Source organism: Meriones unguiculatus, chromosome 2 (assembly GCF_030254825.1).
Source record: "Meriones unguiculatus strain TT.TT164.6M chromosome 2, Bangor_MerUng_6.1, whole genome shotgun sequence".
Taxonomy (NCBI): domain Eukaryota; kingdom Metazoa; phylum Chordata; class Mammalia; order Rodentia; family Muridae; genus Meriones; species Meriones unguiculatus.
Genome location: NC_083350.1, coordinates 149,268,163 through 149,288,560, shown reverse-complemented (window position 1 = coordinate 149,288,560; position 20,398 = coordinate 149,268,163). Strand labels below are relative to the sequence as shown.

The 20,398-nt window shown below is 38.1% G+C and overlaps 1 protein-coding gene across 4 annotated transcripts in view; it reads left to right on the top strand.

The window, feature by feature from the left end:
* The window catches only part of Sclt1 (sodium channel and clathrin linker 1), a 125,396-nt gene that overhangs the window by 4,171 nt on the left and 100,827 nt on the right, over nt 1-20,398 (top strand). For 2 of the 4 annotated variants that reach the window (XM_060378269.1, XM_060378271.1), the window contains exons 2-4: nt 11,943-12,010; nt 18,600-18,658; nt 19,123-19,192. In XM_060378269.1, coding sequence (XP_060234252.1) covers nt 11,943-12,010; nt 18,600-18,658; nt 19,123-19,192 — 197 coding nt within the window. Of the gene's footprint in view, nt 1-11,942; nt 12,011-18,599; nt 18,659-19,122; nt 19,193-20,398 lie in introns of those variants that run through there. The other 2 variants (XM_060378272.1, XM_060378270.1) reach the window with 2 other exon arrangements.

Genomic DNA, 20,398 nt, shown 5'->3' with positions numbered 1-20,398 from the left:
AGCCACCCTGTGGTTGCTGGAAATTGAAATCAGGATTTCTAAAAGAGCAGCCAGTGCTCTTAACCACTGAGCCATCTGTCCAGCCCCAATTTGCCTTTTTGTACTTACGCAGTCTTTAATGAAAGTTATATATGACAGGCTTCTACTCCTCTATCTTCTTGATCGTTTTCCTTGTATTTGCCCTTCTTCTTTCCTACTTGTCGAGACGTATCTTTCCTGTCCAGGATCTTCTTGAGGTCTTTGTGCAGCTTTAGCCTGGTGCTAACCACCTTGCTGGGGTGGGTGTCCGTGTGGACAGCTGTGCCGTTAGCCTTTTCCCACTCTACTCATTCTATGTAGATAACATGTTTCTTCCTGTAGAACTGGACCACTTTACCATTCTCCTGGCCTGTGTAGTGTTCTTGAACAACCTAAACTTCATCATCCTTTCAAATGGGCATGGACTGAACATTATACTTCTGTCTCAGTTCTTTGGAAAGAGAGGAAAGACATGGTCTTCCTCCTAATGTGAAAAGATGCATTGAAATGCCTTTTACAGTTCTTGCTTCAATCAGAAATCACTAAGGGCTTCATTTTGGCGGCTGCAATCCAAAAATGGCTGCAAAAGGGATGCCCGATTTGACTCCTAAAGGCTTCCTAAAGGCCATATAATAAAAGTTTATCATCATTTGATGATGCTGTTGAGAGGTGATGGAAATTCTAGGAGGTAGGGTCTAATGGGAGGAAGTAGAGGCCTGTGAATATCCTTGAGGAGGATATATTTTGTTCCCATCCCCTGGCTATTTCTCTCTGCTTCCTGACTACCAATGATCAGTTCTGCTGCAGCACAATCCCTGCTATGATATATGATATTCCCTTTTATCCCAGGCCTGTAATGATTGCACCAAGCAACCATGAGTCAAAATAAACTTTTCTCCTTCAAGTTATTTATCTGGGAACTTTATTACAGGGATGGAACATTAGTGTTTTCTTTTATCATTATCACGCTATGGAAATTATAACCTCATAGTGCATGCTGTTATCAAGTAGAACTAGTTTGATCCTCTTGTTCTTCTTTTTGAAAATTGTCTCAGTTCTCTTTTCATTTCCCTTGAGAATCATTCACTTCTATAACAATGTTTTTAATGTGGATTGGAATTACATTAGATATATAGGCCATCATGGAGAAAACTGACTTTAGGAGACTGACTTCTTTATACTGTGTTCTCTTTTTACTTCTTAAGGTATATCTACTGATTATCAAATACAGTTTTGTTTTGTTTTGTTTTGTTTCTCTTTGTAACCTTGGTTGTCCTGGATTTGCTTTGTAGACCAGGTGGTCCTGAACTCACTGAGATCCTCAGCCTCCCGGAGTGCTGGGATTAGCACATGTGCCACTGCACTCAGCAACAAAAATATTTTTGTATAGGAATTTTATACTCCTTTTGTGTGTGAGATTTATTGTGCTGTTACTAGAAATGACTGTCTTTTTTTTATTTAGAAAATTTGTGTTGTCAGTATATAAAGATTTGATTAAGTTTTGCATTTTGGACCTGTAATTAATAGCTGTTATTATTAAGAGTGTGTTCTTTGGAGGAGTTAACATGTATGTAGCTGAGTTTGTGCTTTCTTTGAAACTTCACACCTCTTGTTTATTAACTGTTCCAGTATCACATTAACTTGGACTTCCACTAGAATGTTGAATAAATGTCCTGAGAATTTGTTCTTATGTTAACACTAAGGAAAAGGTTTTCAACATTTTTTTCTTCATTAGGTGTGATTGTGTAGTGTTGTTTTGCTGTTGTTTTGTTTTTCATAAGCATCTATTTTATGAAATAAGGTCCTTCAGGTTGTATTTACCATAAATATATCTTGAATTTTCATCAAATGTAAAATGTGAAGTTTTATTTTTAATTTTTTTGCTTGTAAGTTTACTAGGTTCATTTCTATTATTTTCTTCACATGACTTTTTTGAGTTTATTTTGCTGTTTTTCAAACAAATCAGTAGATTTGTTTCTGCAAGTCCTTTTTTCTCATGCAAATTGAGCATACCTAATTTGAAAGTCCAAATTTCAAAATGCTCTAAAATCTAAAACCTTTGAGTGCTGACTTGTTAATAGATTTTTGTGGTAATTTGAATCTGGGATTTCCAGATTGAAAATACTCAGCTGATAAAGTCTAAATAATATGTAAAAAATATGAAAAATTCCTAAATCTGAAAGACAAAGTCTCTTCAATTTAATTCTAAATTAAAGCTTTAAGAACTTTGCTATAAAGAGCCTTGAACTCATTGGCACAAGAGACAACTTCTTGAAGAAGAACACCAACAGCACAGCCTCTAAGATCAACAATTAATACATGGGACCTCATGAAACTGAAAAGCTGTAAAGCAAAGGACACTATCATCAGAACAAAATGACAGCCTACAGACTGGGAAAGGATCTTCACCAACCCTATGTCCGACAGAGGGCTAATATCCAGAATATATAAATTCAAGAAGTTAAAAAGCAACAAATCAAGTAATCCATTTAAAAAATGGGGTAAAGAGCTAAACAGAATTCTCAATAGAGAAATATCGAATGGCAGAGAAACACTTAAAGAAATGCTCAGAGTCCTGAGTCATCAGGGAAATGCAAATCAAAACAACCCTAAGATTTCACCTCACACCCATCAGAATGGCTAAGATCAAAAACTCAAGGGATGATGCATGCTGGAGAGGATGTGGAGAAAGGGTAACCCTCCTCCATTGCTGGGAGGAATGTAAACTTGTACAACCACTTTGGAGACCAATCTGGCACTTTCTCAGACAATTAGGAATAGTGCTACCTCAAGATGGAGTTATACCAATTCTAGGCATATAACCAAAAGATGCTTAAGTATACAACAAGGGCATTTGCTCAACCATGTTTGTAGCAGCTTTATTTGTAGTAGCCAGAATCTGGAAATACCCCAGATGTCCCTCAACTGAAGAATGGGTACAAAAATTATGGTACATTTACACAATGGAATACTGCTCAGCAATTAAAAACAAGGAAATCATGAAATTTGCAGGCAAATGGTAGGATCTAGAACATCATTTGTGAGGTATCCCAGAAGCAGAAAGACATACATGGTATATATACTCACTTATGTGTGGATAGTAGACATATAATATAGGATAAACATACTAAAATCTGTACAGCTAAAGAAGGTAAGCAAGAAGGATGACCCTGGATAATATGAACAATCCTCAGAAAGACAAACAGGACGGAAATCGGGAGAGGGAGAAAACAGAAAACAGGACAGGAGCCTACCAAAGAGGGACTCTGAAAGACTCTACCCAGCAGTGTATCAAAACAAATGCTGAGGCTCATAACCACACTTTGGGCAGAGTGCAGGGAATCTTATGAAAGAAGGGAGACATAGAAAGACTTGGAGGGACAGGAGCTCTACAAGGAGAGCAACAGAACCAAGAAATCTGTGCCCAGGGGTCTTTTCTGAGACTGATACTCCAACCAAGGTCCATGCATTGAGATAACCTAGAATCCCTGCACAGATGTAGCCCATGGCAGCTCAGTCTTCAAGTGGGTATCCCAGTAAGGGGAACAGAGACATCTGATATGAACTCAGTGGCTGGCTCTTTGATCACCTCCCACTTCTGGGGGAGCAGCTTTGCCAGGCCACAGAGGAAGACAGTGCAGCCAGTACTGATGAGACCTGATAGACTGGGGTCAGATAGAAGGGGAAGAGGACCCTCCCCTATCAGTGGACCTGGAAAGGGGCATGGGACAAGATGAGGGAGTGAGGGTGGGATTGGGGGGGAATGAGGGAAGGTGCTATAGCTGGGATACAAAGTGAATAAACTGTAATTAACATAAAAAATTAAAAAAGAATTTTGCTACTATTAAGTTATGAGAAATCACATTTAAGCTGTTGTTCAATTCAAAATACTTAACATATTTTTCCAAGTCTTCCTGAGACCAAAAGGTTATATAAAAGCAAGTTTTTTTAATTTTTCTTTTTCTTTTTCCAATTTCATGTGTGGAGACTCTCCCTGTTGACTGCTTTCCTTTTTCTGTTAGTATTCTCATCAGATTCCATGGAGGTTTTTGAGTTTTGTTTTGTTTTTCCTTAATTTCTCTAAAAGTTGTTGGGCTTTGCTCTGTTGCCTTGAAAGACTGTATTTGTTGGGTAATGTCTTATGTATGTTTTTCTTTAATTTTTAAATTTTCTTTAATTAAAAAAATGTATATGAGTGCCTTTCTTGTATGATGGAGACCAAAAGAGTGTTGGATTCCCTGTGACTGGTGTTAGCAATTGTGAGCTACCATGTGAGTCCTGGGAATTGAACTTGGATCCTTTGGAAGAACAGTTAGTGCTGTAACTGCTGAGCCATTTCTCTAGCCTCTCTTTAAAAATTTCAGTTTTAGGGGTGTGGGTGTGTTTGCCTGAATACATTGAAATACATGCAGAAGCCAGAGTACAATATGAAGGTGTGGTTCTGTCCTTTTACAGTGTTAGTTTTAGAGATGGAACTCCTGCCTTTAGGCATAACAGCTATCTTTGTGGCTATCTTGCCTTCCTTGTTTCTTTTATAATGTTAATACCTATGTGGCATGTTAATGAGAACTCTGAGCTTTATTGTGGGGCATCCTTATGGTCTCAGGGCACTCCTGTTGAAATTAGAGTCTGTGTCCTACAGTTTCTTCTCAGCATAGAATGGGTAATCCTCAGCTGAATTTAAGAATTGAAAAGAATTTGTCTACCATTGGGTGTAGTGGTGTCTCATGTCTATGGTTCTAGTACCTAGAAGCCAAAGACAGGAAGATTCCATTGAGTCAGGCCAGCCTGGGTTATACATGAGATCTAGGTTAGGCTGAATGAAGCCCTATCTTCAAAAAAGAAAGGAAAGGGGTTCCAAGATGGTGGTGAACAGAGCCCAGTGTTTTGGAGAGGCAGAGGAGATGAATCTCTGAAATTGGTGAGTGGAGAGACAATCGAAAGTAGAATTTGGACTTTGGGGCTTTCAAAAGGAGAGGGGATACCACAGAAGCGTGAAGTGCTAGTAGACTTAGATAAGGTTCAGACTTCTCTGGGAATGAAGTGGGGTGCTTCCCTTGTCTGGGCCTCCTGTGCTGGGAAACCTTCACACAGCACCAGGTAGCTGAACGCAAAGCTCACAGCCTGGGGATTAAGACAGCAGAGACAGTGTTCCAGGCCCCTTACTATAGAGAATAGCTATAACCACCTGCTGAACAACACCCCTTGACACTCGTCCATGAAGCCCATACCCCGGCCCTGCCTAGGGCCCTCTTGCCAAGCTCTGGACCCATGGAGCACCCCTCCCCCCACCCCACCCCGCTGGACATGATCCCACCAGAAGAAGTGCAGCAGAGCTCATATCCCTCCAGAAATCTTGCATGGCCAGAGTGCACATTCCTCCGGAAAACGGCGCTGCTTGAGCACACCCACCATAGGAAATCCTGCCCTGCAGTAGCACACACACCTCCAGAAAACCCTACAAACCTGAGGAGCGTACCCACTCCCAGCGTCAGAGCACAGGCCCAACCACAGAGTGCCAACCACAGAGACTCAGTTCTGCAAAACAATCCTTCCTGTTTCCCAAATCTGCAAAGCTCAGTGCCTGGGACCCAAGACAACAAAGGCAGGGCTTCAGGCCCCTCAGCCGCAGCGAAGAGCCCTAATCGCCCACTGAACGCCACCCGTCAGAACACACGTCTGACTAGTCCATACCCCGCCTAGTGCCCTCTTGCCTAGCTCTGGACCTTCAGAGCGCATCCCCCACCAACACCACTGAGTCCCGCCGGAGTGTATGCACCGTCAGAAACTCCCACTATGCTAGAACACACACCCAAAGAGTGCCAGCCACAGAGACTCAGATCCGCAGTACAATCCTTCCCAGATCCCAAGTCTGCAAGTGGCAGTACTGACTACACAGGGCTGCCCAGCCAGTGATTGTATGGGCCATCCAACCCCTCAGTTCCAGATAACCAGCTGAATAGCCATCAAAGCCTGCAAAAACAATGTGTACCCAGCGCTTGTGATCCCGTAAGCACCTGCAACACCTTCAGTACCTGCAAGGCACCCCTCTCACAGACTGAAGGCCTCTTCATTCTCCAACACCCTGTCCCTTAGGACACACCTACAAGCACACGCTCAATCACATGCTACCTCGCATTTGCCCTTCTGTGCCTGCAAACTTTCCTTCTACAGGTATAGCTGTATCACCAGTGCACATACTGAAACCACTGGACCTCCCACATTTTCCTGAAGAATTCTCCAGACACCAGAGAAACACCAATGTGATCTGCAGAATCCAGGAACAAACAGTGAACACTACGGATAACCAAATGGCCAGGGGTCGGCGAAAGAACCCAATCAACGTAAATCAAATATCATGGCTTCACTGGCAACCCCCAAAATAAATGGATACTCCAACTCATCAGAAACACAAGAAAATTATTTTAAAGCTATGATTATCCAGTTATTTGAGGCACATAAAGAGGAAACCAACAGATCTCTCAGAGAAATAATCATACAGATTCAAACAAAGAGAAAACAAATAAATCTCTCAAAGATTTGGTCTCCCAAATGGAAACAAAAATGAAGTGAAGGAAGCTCTTAAAGAAACACAGGCAAATATAGCCAAACAAATGGAGGCAGAAGTAGTGGCATTAAAAGAGGAAGCAAACAAAAAAAAAAGAGACCATGTTGGAGACACAGGAATCTATATTCAAACAGATTAAGGAAATGTTGCAAGGCATGAAAACAGAATTAGAATCAATAAAGAAAACACAAACTGAGAAAACCCTGGAACTGGAGAACTTAAAGAAAAGAGAAGGAACCACAAAGGTAAGCATCACTAATAGAATACAAGAGATGGAAGAGAAAATCTCTGGAGCTGAAGATATACTCGCAGAAATTGATAATTCTTTCAAAGAAAAAGTAAAATCTGAAAAATCCCAAACACAGAACATCCAAGATATCAAGGACGCCATGAAAAGGCAAAATCTAAAAATAGGAATTGATGAAGAAGAGGATTCCAAGGTCCAGAAAATATTTTCAAGAAAATCATAGAAGAAAATTTCCCAACCTAAAGAAAGAGATGTCCACAAACATACAAGAGGCCTAGAAAACATCAAATAGACTAGACCAGAAAAGAAACTACTCATGCCACATCATAGTCAAAACATTTAATCTACAGAACAAAGAAAAGATACTAAAAGCAGCAAGGGAAAAAGGCCAAGTAACATATAAAGATAGACCTATCAGAATCACACCGGACTTCTCATCAGAAACTATGAAAGCCAGAAGGTCCTGGGGAGATATCATGCAGGCTCTAAGGGACCACAGATGCCAACCTAGACTACTATACCCAGCAAAGGTCTCAATCAACATAGATGGAGAAAACAAAATATTCCATGACAAAACTAAATTTAAGCAATATTTGAACAACAAATAAGCCCTACAGAAGATACTAGAAGAAAAACTCTAATCCAACAAAAACAACTACACCCAAGAAAACATAAGCTATAGATAATTTCCCAACAAAATGAAAAGAAAACAAGCAATGAATCACAGTAACACCACCAACTCCACAATTATAGGAAATAACATTCAATGATGATGATTATCTATCAACATCAATGGACGCAACTCTCCAATAAAAAGACACATACTAACAGAATAGGTGCGGAAACAGGATACAACATTCTGCTGCATCCAAGAAACATACCTACGCAACAAAGATAAATACTACCTCAGAGTAAAAGGCTAGAAAATAGTTTTTCAAGCAAATGGACCCCAAAAAACAAGCCGGAGTGGCTATCCTAACATCTAATAAAATAGACTTTCAACCAAAACTAATCAAAAAAGACTTAGAGGGGCACTACATTCTCATCAAAAGAAAAATCCACTAAGAAGACATCACAATTCTCAACATCTATGCCCCAAACACAAGAGCATCTACATTCGCAAATGAAACATTATTAAAGCTTAAATCACGCATTGACACCAAAACCTTAATAGTGGGAGACTTCAACACCCCACTATGACCAAGGGACAGATCATCTAGACAAAAGCCAAACAGGGAAATAAAGGCACTTAGAAATGCCCTAATTCAAATGGACCTAATAGATGTCTACAGGAATTTTCATCCAAACTCAAAAGACTGTACATTCTTTTCAGCACCTCATGGAACGATCTCCAAAATAGACCATATAGTTGGTCACAAAGGAAGCCTCAACAGATACAAGAAGACTGAAATAATCCCCTGTATACTATCTGACCACCATGGACTAAAGCTGGACCTCAACAACAGTGGAAATAGCAACAAGCGTACACGCACATGGAAACTTAACAACTTACTTCTCAATGACAGCTGGTTTAAGGATGAAATAAAGAAAAAAATTAAAGACTTCCTAGAATTCAATGAAAATGAAGGCATAACATACCCACATTTATGGGACGCAATGAAAGCAGTACTTAGAGGAAAACTCATAGTACTAAGTGCCTTTAAGAAGAAATTTGTAACATTTCATACAAACAACTTAATGGCACAACTGAAAGCCCTAGAAAAAAAAACAGAAACACCCAAGAGGAGTAGACGGCTGGAAATAATCAAACTCAGGGCTGAAATCAACCAATTAGAAACAAATAAAACAATTCAAAGAATCAATGAAACCAAGAGCTGGTTCTTTGAGAAAATTAACAAGATAGACAAACCCTTAGCCAAACTAACTAAAAGGCAGAAAGAAACTATCCAAATCAGCAAAATCAGAAATGAAAAGGTGGACATAATTACAGACAATGAGGAAATCCAAACAGTCTTAGGTCATACTACTAAAGCCTCTATGCCACAAATTTTGAAAATCTAAAAGAAATGGACAGTTTTCTGGATCGATTCCATCTACCAAGAACAGCCCTGTATGCCCCAAGGATATTGAAGCAGCCATGAACAGCCTGCCTTCCAAAAAAAGCCCAGGGCCAGATGTTTTCAGTGCAGAATTCTACCAGACCTTCAAAGAAGTGCTAACTCCAATTCTCTCCAAATTATTCCACAAAATAGAAAAAAGGAACATTACCAAACTCATTCTATGAAGCCACAGTCACCTTAACACCTAAACCACACAAAGATCCAACAAAAAAAAAGACAACCTCAGACCTATCTCTCTAATGAACATTGATGCAAATGTACTCAATAAAATACTTGCAAACTGAATCCAAGAACACATCAAAGATATCATCCACCATGTCCAAGTAGGCTTCATCCCAGGCATGCAAGGGTGGTTCAGTATATGGAAATCCATCAGTGTAATCCACCATATAAACAAACTGAAAGAGAAAAACCACATGGTCATCTCCCTAGATGCCGAAAAAGCATTTGACAAAATCCAATACCCATTCATGTTTAAAGTCTTGGAGAGGTCAGGGATTCAAGGAACATACCTAAACATAGTAAAGGCAATATACAGCAAGTCTATAGCCAACATCAAACTCAATGGAGAGAAACTTACATCAGTCCCTCTGAAATCAGGGACAAGGCAAGGCTTCCCATTGTCTCCGTATCTCTTCAACATACTCCTAGCTAGAGCAGTAAGACAAGTAAGGGAGATCAAAGGAATACAAATAGGAAAGGAAGAAGTCAAAGTTTCACTATTTGCAGATGATATGATAGTATACCTGAGTGACCCCAAAAACTCAAGCAGAGAACTCCTTCAGCTGATAAACACCTTCAGCAAAGTGGCAGGATACAAAATCAACTCAAAAAAATCAGAAGCCTTCCTGTATACCCAAGACAAAGGGGCTGAGAAAGAAATCGGAAAACAACACCCTTCACAATAGCCACTAATAACATAAAGTACCTTAGGGTGACTCTAACCAAGCAGGTGAAAGCCCTGAAGAAGGAAATCAAAGAAGACATCAGAAGATGGAAAGATCTCCCGTGCTCATGGATCAAAGACCTCAATATATAACCAGATACTCTAAATCGGTTAGAAGAAAAAAAGGGAATAGCCTAGAACTCAAATTGGCACAGGAGACAACTTCCTGAATAGAACACCATCAGCACAGGCCCTAAGAGCAACAATCAATAAATAGGACCTCATGAAACTGAAAAGCTTCTGTAAAGCAAAAGGCACTGTTGTTAGAACAAAAGGACAGCCTACATATTGGGAAAGGATCTTCACCAACCCAACATCTGACAGAGGGCTGATATCTGGAATATATAAAGAACTAAAGAAGTTAAAAGGCAGTAATTCAAGTAACCCAATTAAAAAACGGGGTATGGAGCTAAACAGAGAATTCTCTGTAGAATATAGAATGGCAGAGAAACACATAAGGAAATGTTCAACATTCCTAGCCATCAGAGAGATGCAAATCAAAACAACCTTGAGGTTTCACCTTACAGTCATCAGAATGGCCAAGATCAAAAACTCAAGAGAAAATGCATGTTGGAGAGGCTGTGGATCAAGGGGAACCCTCCTCCATTGCTGGTGGGAATGTCAACAACTATGGAAATCAATCTGGTGCTTTCTCAGACAATTAGGAGTAGTGCTACCTCAAGATCCAGCTATATCTCCTAGGCATATATCCAAAAGGTGTTCAAGTAAACAACAAGGACATTTGCTCAACCATGATTGTAGCAGCCTTATTCATAATAGCCAGAACCTGGAAACAACCCAAATGTCCATCAACGGAGGAATGGATACAGAAATTTTGGTACTTTTACACAATGGAATACTACTCAGCAATTAAAAACAAGGAAATCATGAAATTTGCAGGCAAATGGTGGGATCTAGAAAAAATCATCCTGAATGAGGTATCCCAAAAGCAGAAAGACACACATAGTATATACTCACTTATATAGACCTATAAGATAGGATAAACATACTAAAATATGTACACCTAAAGAAGATAAACAAGAAAGAGGTCCAGGGGTAAGATGATCAATTCTCATCTAGAAAGACAAAGGGGATGGACATTGGAAATAGGAGAAAACAAGTAACAGGACAGTAGCCTACCACAGAAGGCAACTGAAAGACTCTACCTAGCAGTGTATCAAAGTAGATACTGAGAGCCATAACCAAGCCTTCGGCAGAGTGTAGTGAATCATATGAAGGAAGGAGGAATTGGTATATCCTAGAGGGGACAGGGAGCCCCACAAGATCCAAATGTATCTGAGCACAGGGGTCTTCTATGAGACTGTTTATCCAACCAAGGACCATGCGTGGATATAACCTACAACCCCTGCTCAGACATAGCCCATGGTAGCTCAGTATCCAAGTGGGGTCCCTAGTAAGGGGGACAGGAATTGTTTCTGACATAAACTCATGAGCTTCCCCTCCCCCCTGAGGGAGGAGCAGCCTTGCTAGGCCACAGATAAGGACACTGCAACCATCCTGACCATCCTGAAGATACCTGATAAGCTAGGGCCAGACAGAAGGAGAGGAGGACACTCCCTCTCAGTGGACTTGGAAGAAGGCAGGGAGGAGATGACGGAGAGAGGGGAGGATTGGAAGGGAAAGAGGGATGGGCTACAGCTGGGATGCAAGTGAATGTATAAAATTATTTAAAAATAAAAAATATTAATAAAGAAAGGAAAAATGGAAGGAAGAAGGAAGTATATCTTCCTCTTTTTTTAAGTTGAAATGGAAAGAAAAAGACAGTGGAGAATGTGTTTCCACTTCTGACAGAAAAGACTGGGAATTCAAACTTAAGAAATTAAGAAAGGCTAGTTCTCTTGTAGCTATCCTGTGTTCCATTTGGGAGTCATTATTCAGCTTATGAATATAAAAAGACCTAATTTTATGTCCTAAAATAATGTGCTGAAGTTAGTGATGCATCTTATGAGGTGCAGTGTTAGAGACTAGGAATCTTTCATTAGAGTTATCAAATAGTAGCTGCTATTTTTCTAGTTTTATAAAATAGACTATTACTCAAATTGGTTTTCATCTTTGTTTCAGATGATAAACTGAATGATATTCTTAGGCAGGATCAAATTGAACATATTTTCAAAGACCCAACTATGCAGGTATGTGGAATAATTACATATAATAAAATAGATTGAAATTTGGTTTTAAATATATCTAAATCTGTATGAATTATTGATTATAGTCGATAATGAATTTTCATATAAAGTCTACTTAAGAATTATGCATATTTGAAGTTGCCATAACCTTAAAAGATTTGCTTATACCTTTGATTCTTATAAGGGAAGACTTGTTTTTACTCACGGAAAGTAAGTTCTTTGTGTACAGAAATTGCTTTACTTTCTCCCCCCCAGCTTTGGAGTTAATGTTGTACATATTAAAATAGCTGATATCTGAAGTGGGAATTCATGCAAACTTTGAAACATACCAAAATGATTTCTCTAGATGTCACTATCTGTATAACTGTTTCGATTCTTACAAATTATGACATTGTGACAAAAGCTGGGAATGTTGTTTAAGTGTCCTTCATTTGTAAGGCCCTGAGTTTGACTCCTATCTTCCTCAATTAAAAAAACCCAGAAATTATGACCAAAAAATAAACTAACACAAGTAATAGTATATACATTCGTTTCTAGTGTTTATTTCCTGAGGGTTTTTTTAACTTTAATTTTAGATTTTATCAACAATGTACATATCTGGTAAATATCTTATAGCATAGTCTGAGTGCTTGATTAAGCAGTAACAGCAACAAAAGACGATTTTTGTAGCTCCCGGGCACTCTGGACATGGTATTGCTTCTGTCTCCAACTCATGTATAGTCCTCCATATCTTCCAGACTTCCATTGCCACGTATCTCTTACTGTGTACTTTACTTACTGTGATGAGAGAAAAGGTGATGTGGTAGCATAAAACAGCTGTTGACTCCTTTCTAGCAGTGATACTTATATCCTAGAACATTTGTAGCTCATCCACTGGGGATTCTTTATCCTTGAAACAGCTAAAAAGCTTAGAAAAGTAGGATACAGTCTGTGGATCTGTCCCTGGAGCCAGAAGTGGAGTGGTGGGGATAGACAGCCTGAGGCTACACATAAAAAGTGTACCCGAAGTTCTAAGGACATACAGTCCTGTCCACAGGGAAAACACACACTTCTTGAGAGCCTTAAAATCAGTGTGAGATTTGGCTTGACAGTGGATCCTCCTGTGTGGTAGGATTAGCATTGGAGAAAAGAGCACTGTAGACAGCAACTGCCTTGAGAGGAGTCTATTTGAAACTGAGTTTTCCAGAGATGTGAAAATAAGGATCAATCAAAAGTTGTGAAGCTTGTGGATATAGTGCCTGGTAGAAGATGGGCAGGGAAGAGAGCAGGGGCTGGGGTTTGGAGAGCAAGCCAACAAAGATGTGCTAAAAAAATTTAAGGAGCACAGAGCTCGGGCTATGGAGGATATGGTAGATCATAACCCCCAGCCCCCATGGCAAGGAAGCTGTCTTGTTGCCTATGGATTACTAAAGTCATGAATCTTATTACTTGGCCTCTAGAGCTGCCTCATTGTTGCCTCTGGCTTGCTACTAGAAGTACTGAGAGCCTTGAATTCAGGTTCAACAGCTTACTCTGCTTCTTCAGCTTTTTTACCCACACTGTATTTGCTGGGTAGGTGTGAAAGCCAGAGAATGCTGCATTCCTTCTAGTCTTCTATGACAATGTGAAACTTAGTGCTCCTGTACTTTGCCAAATCTCTAAGAGCACCCCTCCTCCATTTGGACATTTGTCACCCTTTGGTACACAAACTTTAGTAGCTCTGGAGTTAAAAGAAATCTATCTAGTAGGTAATGAGCAAATCAATAGAATAGGAATTTTCTTTCTGTAATACATAGTTTTCTATAACCACCCACAGACAATATTAAGTCATCTTTTAAAATCCAAGAACCGAATAGAGAAGTGACAGCACATTGTAAGACAAAGTAAACACAAATTAATTGAAATGAAATTGGAGATTAGAGGCATCTATGCTTATAAAAACTGTTTTACCTTACCACATCAGCCCTCCCTCAAGATAGCCTATGATTCATCCTGTGGATGGAAGTATAGTGAAGGATCACAGTGAGCAACATGAACATACAGATAGGCACCTTGGTCATTTTAGAAAAAGAATCAGTGCAACAAAAAGTAACAATGTAAAAATACAAGGTGAAAGTTTTAGAGGTAAGAGCTATAATGTGTAAGATTTTTTTTAATGCAGTAAATCCTCAATATCAGATTTGAAACAGAAGACGTAATCTGTAGACTTGAGAACATCTGAAATTATCTTTTCAGAGGTATAAAAAGAGTGAGGAAAACATTTATGCGACACAAGCAAGAAAAATAATATGCAAATTTCTGAGAGTCTCAGGAGAAGGATTTAAAAAAAACTACACAACTTACTTAAAGAAATAATGAAAACTTACACAACTCTTGGGAGAAATCCAGCTTTCTCCAGGATCATAGGTTTTTAAAATAGTTTCAACCCCAAGAATGGTTTATTCAAGATGTATTGTAATCAAGTGTTGAGGAAATTTTGTGTTCAAAGAATTTTGAAAGCAGGAGCACTGAAAAATGACTCGCCATATACAAGCTAAACTTCACAACATTATCAGTGAATTTCTTACAAGGCAAATGAGAGTGGGATGGCTTATTTCAAGAACAGAACAAAACTCAACCAAAAAGTTTTACCTGTCAAAACTCTTTAGAAATCAGAGAGCGATACAGAAAAGCTGAGAAGGGCTAGAGAAATGTCTCAGCAGTTAAGAGCACTGTCCGTTCTTCCTGAGGTCCTGAGTTCAATTTCCAGCAACCACATGGTGGCTCACAACCATCTATACAATGTGATCTGATGCCTTCTTCTGGCATGCAGGTGTATATGCAGATAGAGCACTCATACAAATAAAATGAATTGAATTGAGTAGAATAGCTGAGAAACTTCATAATCCTCAAACTACAACAAATGCTAAAGATAGTTCATTAAGCTGAAGTAAAATAGTACTAGTTTTTACCGTCTTGAACTAAGATAATAAAGCTGACATATGAGAAGTCCATTATTGCCACTATTGTGTTTATTAGGTCACTTTTCTTATACAGAGCTTAAAATGCAGAAATGCTGAATTTAACTTTAACTATGATTACTTTATAAAGAATAGACACAAAAACAATACTTTGTATCAGGAGAGAATAACACTATAAAGTTTTTGTACATCATTACAGAAGTTGGGTTACAGTCAGCTTCCTCTGTTACAAGTTTGAGATGTTTTATCTATGCTGCATGCTCAGTAACAAAGCAAAAACACTTAGATACACATGATACAGAAAAGAATACAGACATACTATTTATAGAAATCATCAATCACAGTAAAAGATCAAAAGAAGGTAAAAACAAAGGAACTAAAACAGAAAACAGTAAGATTGCATTAGTAGTATTGACAATAATTACTTGTGAAGGAAATAAATTCTCTAGTCACATGACAGAAAGCAACTGAATGATGTTTTTAAGAGATCAGTGTGGCTTAAAAGAACACACATAGGTTAACATTAAAGGGAAGGCAAAAATATCCTATGTAGTTGGAAAGGAGAAAGGAGAGGAAACCATTGACTTTTCTTGTCTAGAGATATTTATAGAGCTTCAGCAGAAACTGAGCAGACACCAAGATAACTGCTATGAGATTCTTTAGTTTCTATTCTCTCTTTTCTCTCAGGCCAAGCCAGTGGAGGCTGTATTTTGCCATGTGCCACTGGTCCAGCACATGAAATAATCGTATGTTGTTCATATGCTGTCCACCCAGTTAGGATAGCCCTTGCCCCCAGATTTGCTAGCTTCTGGCCTTTGCTGCCTGTTAGATGTTGGCCCTGGCCAACATAGCCATCGTTGACCTTACAAGTATTTTGCTAGTTATTAGTTAGACTGTTCTCCCTTATTTCTCATATTTACATGACTGGCTTACACCTTTACCATGACATAAAGTTAACACTATCACAGTCACCAAGAGATAGCTCCAGTTTTTCATGGTTACCTCATATTTAGGTCTTTATCTATAGGGTCATCTAGGCTGGTCTCTTATGTAGAAGAGTCTCAGTAGAAGCCATCCTTACTTGTAGTTTAATCTGTCACAATTATCTGTGTTATACAAAAGGTAGACTATATAGCCTAGTGGTAAGAAAGTAAGAAGAACAAAATATTAGTCAGAACACAAACTCAATAACAAGACAGCAAATTCTGGAGATCTAATGTAAGCATGGTATCTCTGCCATTAATAATAATGTATTGTGATTTGGATATAAATATATGGTCATTATTCAGCTACCCACAGTCATTTAGTAAATTTTAAAAGCAGAGTGAAGTATCACTAAATATTTCACACAGTGGCTAAAAACAAAACAGTGGTAATGTCAAATGCTATTACATGGATTCTTTCCCCTAAAGGTTCATATAGTGGAGGCTTGGTCTTTGCTGTGACAGTGTTCTGAAGAGGTAGAACCAAGTGGGAAGTGCCTACAAAGAAGGGATTCATGCTAATCTCTAGGAGTGAGTTAGTTGGTCTCCTGAGAGTTGTTACAAAAGAGAGTTGTTAGAAAAGAGGAAGCCTAATCTCTGAATCCCTCTTTGGCTTCTTGTCTCACAGTGTTATCCTTCACTTTTGCATGTGATTCTGCATGATGCCATCAGCCATGTTGTAGTGAAGCCAGGAATGTACTTGCTGGAGCACAACAGAAACTGGCATCTTAAAACAGAAACTTGAACCTTAAAAACTGAGCTAATTGAACCCTTTCTTCAGACAGCATACAACCTCCGAAATTCTTTTGTAGTAATGGAAATGGACTAATGGAGCCATGCATTGTTGATGAGAATTTGTAAATGTTATAGCCATTTTGGTAAATCATTCAGTTACTTGAACAGAAAACATGTATTTACCATTAGATTTTGTGCTCCTGAGCCTCTATTGCAGATGACAGCTCATGTTCACACCCCCCCCACACAGGCATGCACACACACACACACACACAAACCTATGTACAGGTAAGAGAGTGGATCAGTAAGAAGCACTTACTTAAAAGACTCTGAGTGTATAGTATATACTTGTAATATTATATACACTGTTGTTGGGCAGTAGAAGGTGGTGAGTTAGCTGGATATGGAGACTTTAACCTGTAATCCAGCACTAAGAAAGTTAAGAGGATCTTGTGTGTTTGAGGCCAATGTAGGCTATGGAGTGAAATGTGTTCCCAGATAGCCAGGACATTGTACTGAGGGGAAAAAGCCAATCCTAAGAGATTATATTCATGTTAAAAGTCTTAAAATGAAAAAAAAAAACGTATACCTATAACAGAGTAGTGGTTGCCTGCTTTTGAAGATAAGGAAGGATAATTAGAAAGGTAGTGTGGCTAAAAGGAGCATTGAGGGATCCTTGGCTCATGGAAACTTTCTTATCACATATGTCTTATGTCTGTCTTGGCTAAGGCATTGTACTACTGAAGGTCTCCGCATCCCATAATGGTTTGACAAAGTATTTTTCAGCTTTTGATGACATGAAAGTGATGCACATTCATATCTTTTCTTGAATTAATATGTGTTAAAGTGCTCTCCCATGGTGATGGGCAGCAGCAGTGAGCCTAGCCTCTCAGTTAGTTATATCACGAGCGTGAACAAACTGTAGGTTCTGTGTTGTGAGCCACCTTGTTTTATAGGGTAGTGTGTTAAATGCATTTTCGGCTCAGTCTCAGTCTCAGCCTTGGATGAGACTTTCAGCCATCTTAAATTAAAAGAATAGCTGTATGTTATATTGTGACTTAACAAAATATTTTCTTTGGGAAAAGTTACCCCAAACTGCCTGTCATTATTTTCTACAATTTCGTGTGAATCTACAGTTTTCTAACAAAAAAGGTCAAAAAAGATTAATAAATACTTTTAAAACTCATACATTGGGAACTGAAGCAGCATTTAAAGGGAAATGTACTTCCTTGTTTGTACGCATTTAATGTAGAAACTGTAGAAAAAGAGCAAAATAAATTCAGTAAAAGAAAGGAATAACTGGAATAATGAAATTTCAATGTAAATCAGAAAAAATTACAAAAATGAAAAGATTGGCTATTCAGAAAGATAAAGTACCCAAGTCACTTTCAAGGAAGATAAAGGGAAAATGATTATTAGTGTTTGAGAAAATTACTGCACTTTTTTTTTTTTTTAGTATGCTCTTCTACCTAGGACTTAGTGTGTTCTCTAGTTTACCCTAGCATTTATTGTATTATGTGGTGATTTCTAGGTAAATGTTAAAATAATCGTGTCATATGCTGCTCTGTAGCCTTTACACCTTCCTTTACATCCTGTTGGCCATAACTTAAACAGTGATATTAAGCAGCCTTGTATTGTTACTGAACTTAATGTAAGTGTCCCTTGTCACCACAGGTAATAATTAGTGTTCATCACTGGTAGATATTTTCATAAAAGAGACAATTCTTCATAGTTTTAATTGGCCAATTTTTTATCATGTATGGTTAATTTTACCAAAAGCATTTCAGTAGCAAGTTTTCTTCCTTTTGAATTATATTGATAGATTTTATAGTTATAAACATTTTAATGATGTTTAATTTTAATCAAGTTTCAATTTCAGCTAGAATAATGTAAGAAAACATTTTTAAAAGCTTATTATTTTTGTTGTTGTTATAGAACAGCGTGTCCAAAGGAGGCAGAGGTGACACACTAGTAAACTCAGTAGATGACCAAAGGTAAAGTATTACCAGATACATATTATTTGTTTAATTACTTGATCATTTTTAAAGAGTTCCTTTAGTCTAGGAATGTTTACTTTATGGTCTTCTGTGTAAGTATAAATTACTTGCTATTGAGTTGATAAAAATATTCATAAAGACTGAATTATGCTGGAGGATGATCTTATTTGTCCCCCAAGATACTTGATAATATTTGGGAACATCTTTGATTTCTTACAAGTAAACCCTGTGGAAAGTGAGCTTTGCCAGGTGGAAACCAGAGAAGCTATTTGTCATCTTCTACTACTAAAGCCTTCTCAAGAAATTTTCGGTCTAAAATACTACTTGTGCCAAGGGTCTAAGGAAAAAAAAACCACAAAGTATTGGTTTCTATTAAACACAATTTTTTATTTTGAGATTTATTGTACTTGTTTCATGCTTTAACTTACTATGCTGTTTTTTAATTCTGTATTCACCTTTAGTTCTTTTCCTCTTATTGCTGAGTATGAGAAACATCTGGAAGAGCTAAACAGGCAGCTGACCTATTACCAGGTATGATGTCATAATCACTAAGCTTTTGTAAGGTTTTACTATGAGATGAAAATATGAAAGTCTCATTCATCTGTAAATGTGTATCTTTAAACATTATCTTCAGTTTTCTTTTTAATTTAGTAGTCCCTTGTTCTTGCTCTCTGGCAGAGGCAGAGTTTGGAATCTGACGGTTTGGAGCTGTCTCCTGATGGTATTATTATTTGCTGTATCTCCGTGCTCAGAGCTGTCTCAGAGCCTTTCACACCTTACCTTTATTCTAACCACATTTGTCATTATTTGCAGAATGGTATTCCTCATTTTCAGATGCTATTTCTGTTTTCTGTCTAAAGACATAGGTGTCTTTATCTATGTCTTTTAGATAAGGTATTATTAACCTACTTCCAACATAGGCTTAGGTTATAGCAGATTTTATTTTCTGTTACTACTGGAAGTTTAGTTTAAGAATAAATGAAGTACACTTAGGAAGATCTGTGTAGACAGATCTCAGCCTCAGGGCTTCTGAGATTAGGCTTATGGAAAACTAAAATAATATAGGGTTGTTATTTTCAGTTAGCAAATTTTTTAGAGCATAACTGATATTTATAATGTGTTTCTAGGGTTTGAAATAAATGTCTTTTACATTTCCTTCCAAATTTTCTGATACCAGGATAAAAATATATAAATATTTTATTTTTAAAAGACATTTTATTTTAAAAATTAGCTTACAATGTAATAGGTTTTCATATGGGGTTTTCCTGCATACTTTATTTTTCCTGATCCCTTTCACCTTCCCTTTCCATATGTACTATCACTTTTCCTTAACTCTCTTTTCCAGGCTGTACCCTTTGGCTACAGTGTTTCCTTTTGTGCTTCTGTTATTGTTGTCTTACCCACTGCCCTTTCTTAAAGCTGCTGTTGCTTCTTCCTTCTTCCAGAATATACAAAGAATTGTAAAAATTAAACACTAAAAAAACAAAGCTTCCAATAAATTAATGGACAGTTCACACAAAAAAAAGAAATACAAACCCACCACTGACAGTGACTACTCTTTGTTAGAGAATGAATATACTTGTAAAGAAATAGATTTAATCTGGTGCAAGTGTGAGACAGCATAATAATCCTGTATAAAAAGTCAGGACCCTGTCAGACTGATTTTCTCGGAGATGCTGTGGGAATGACAGATTCTAGTTTATTGTCTTTTTTTTTTTTTTTCTTTTTCTTTTATGG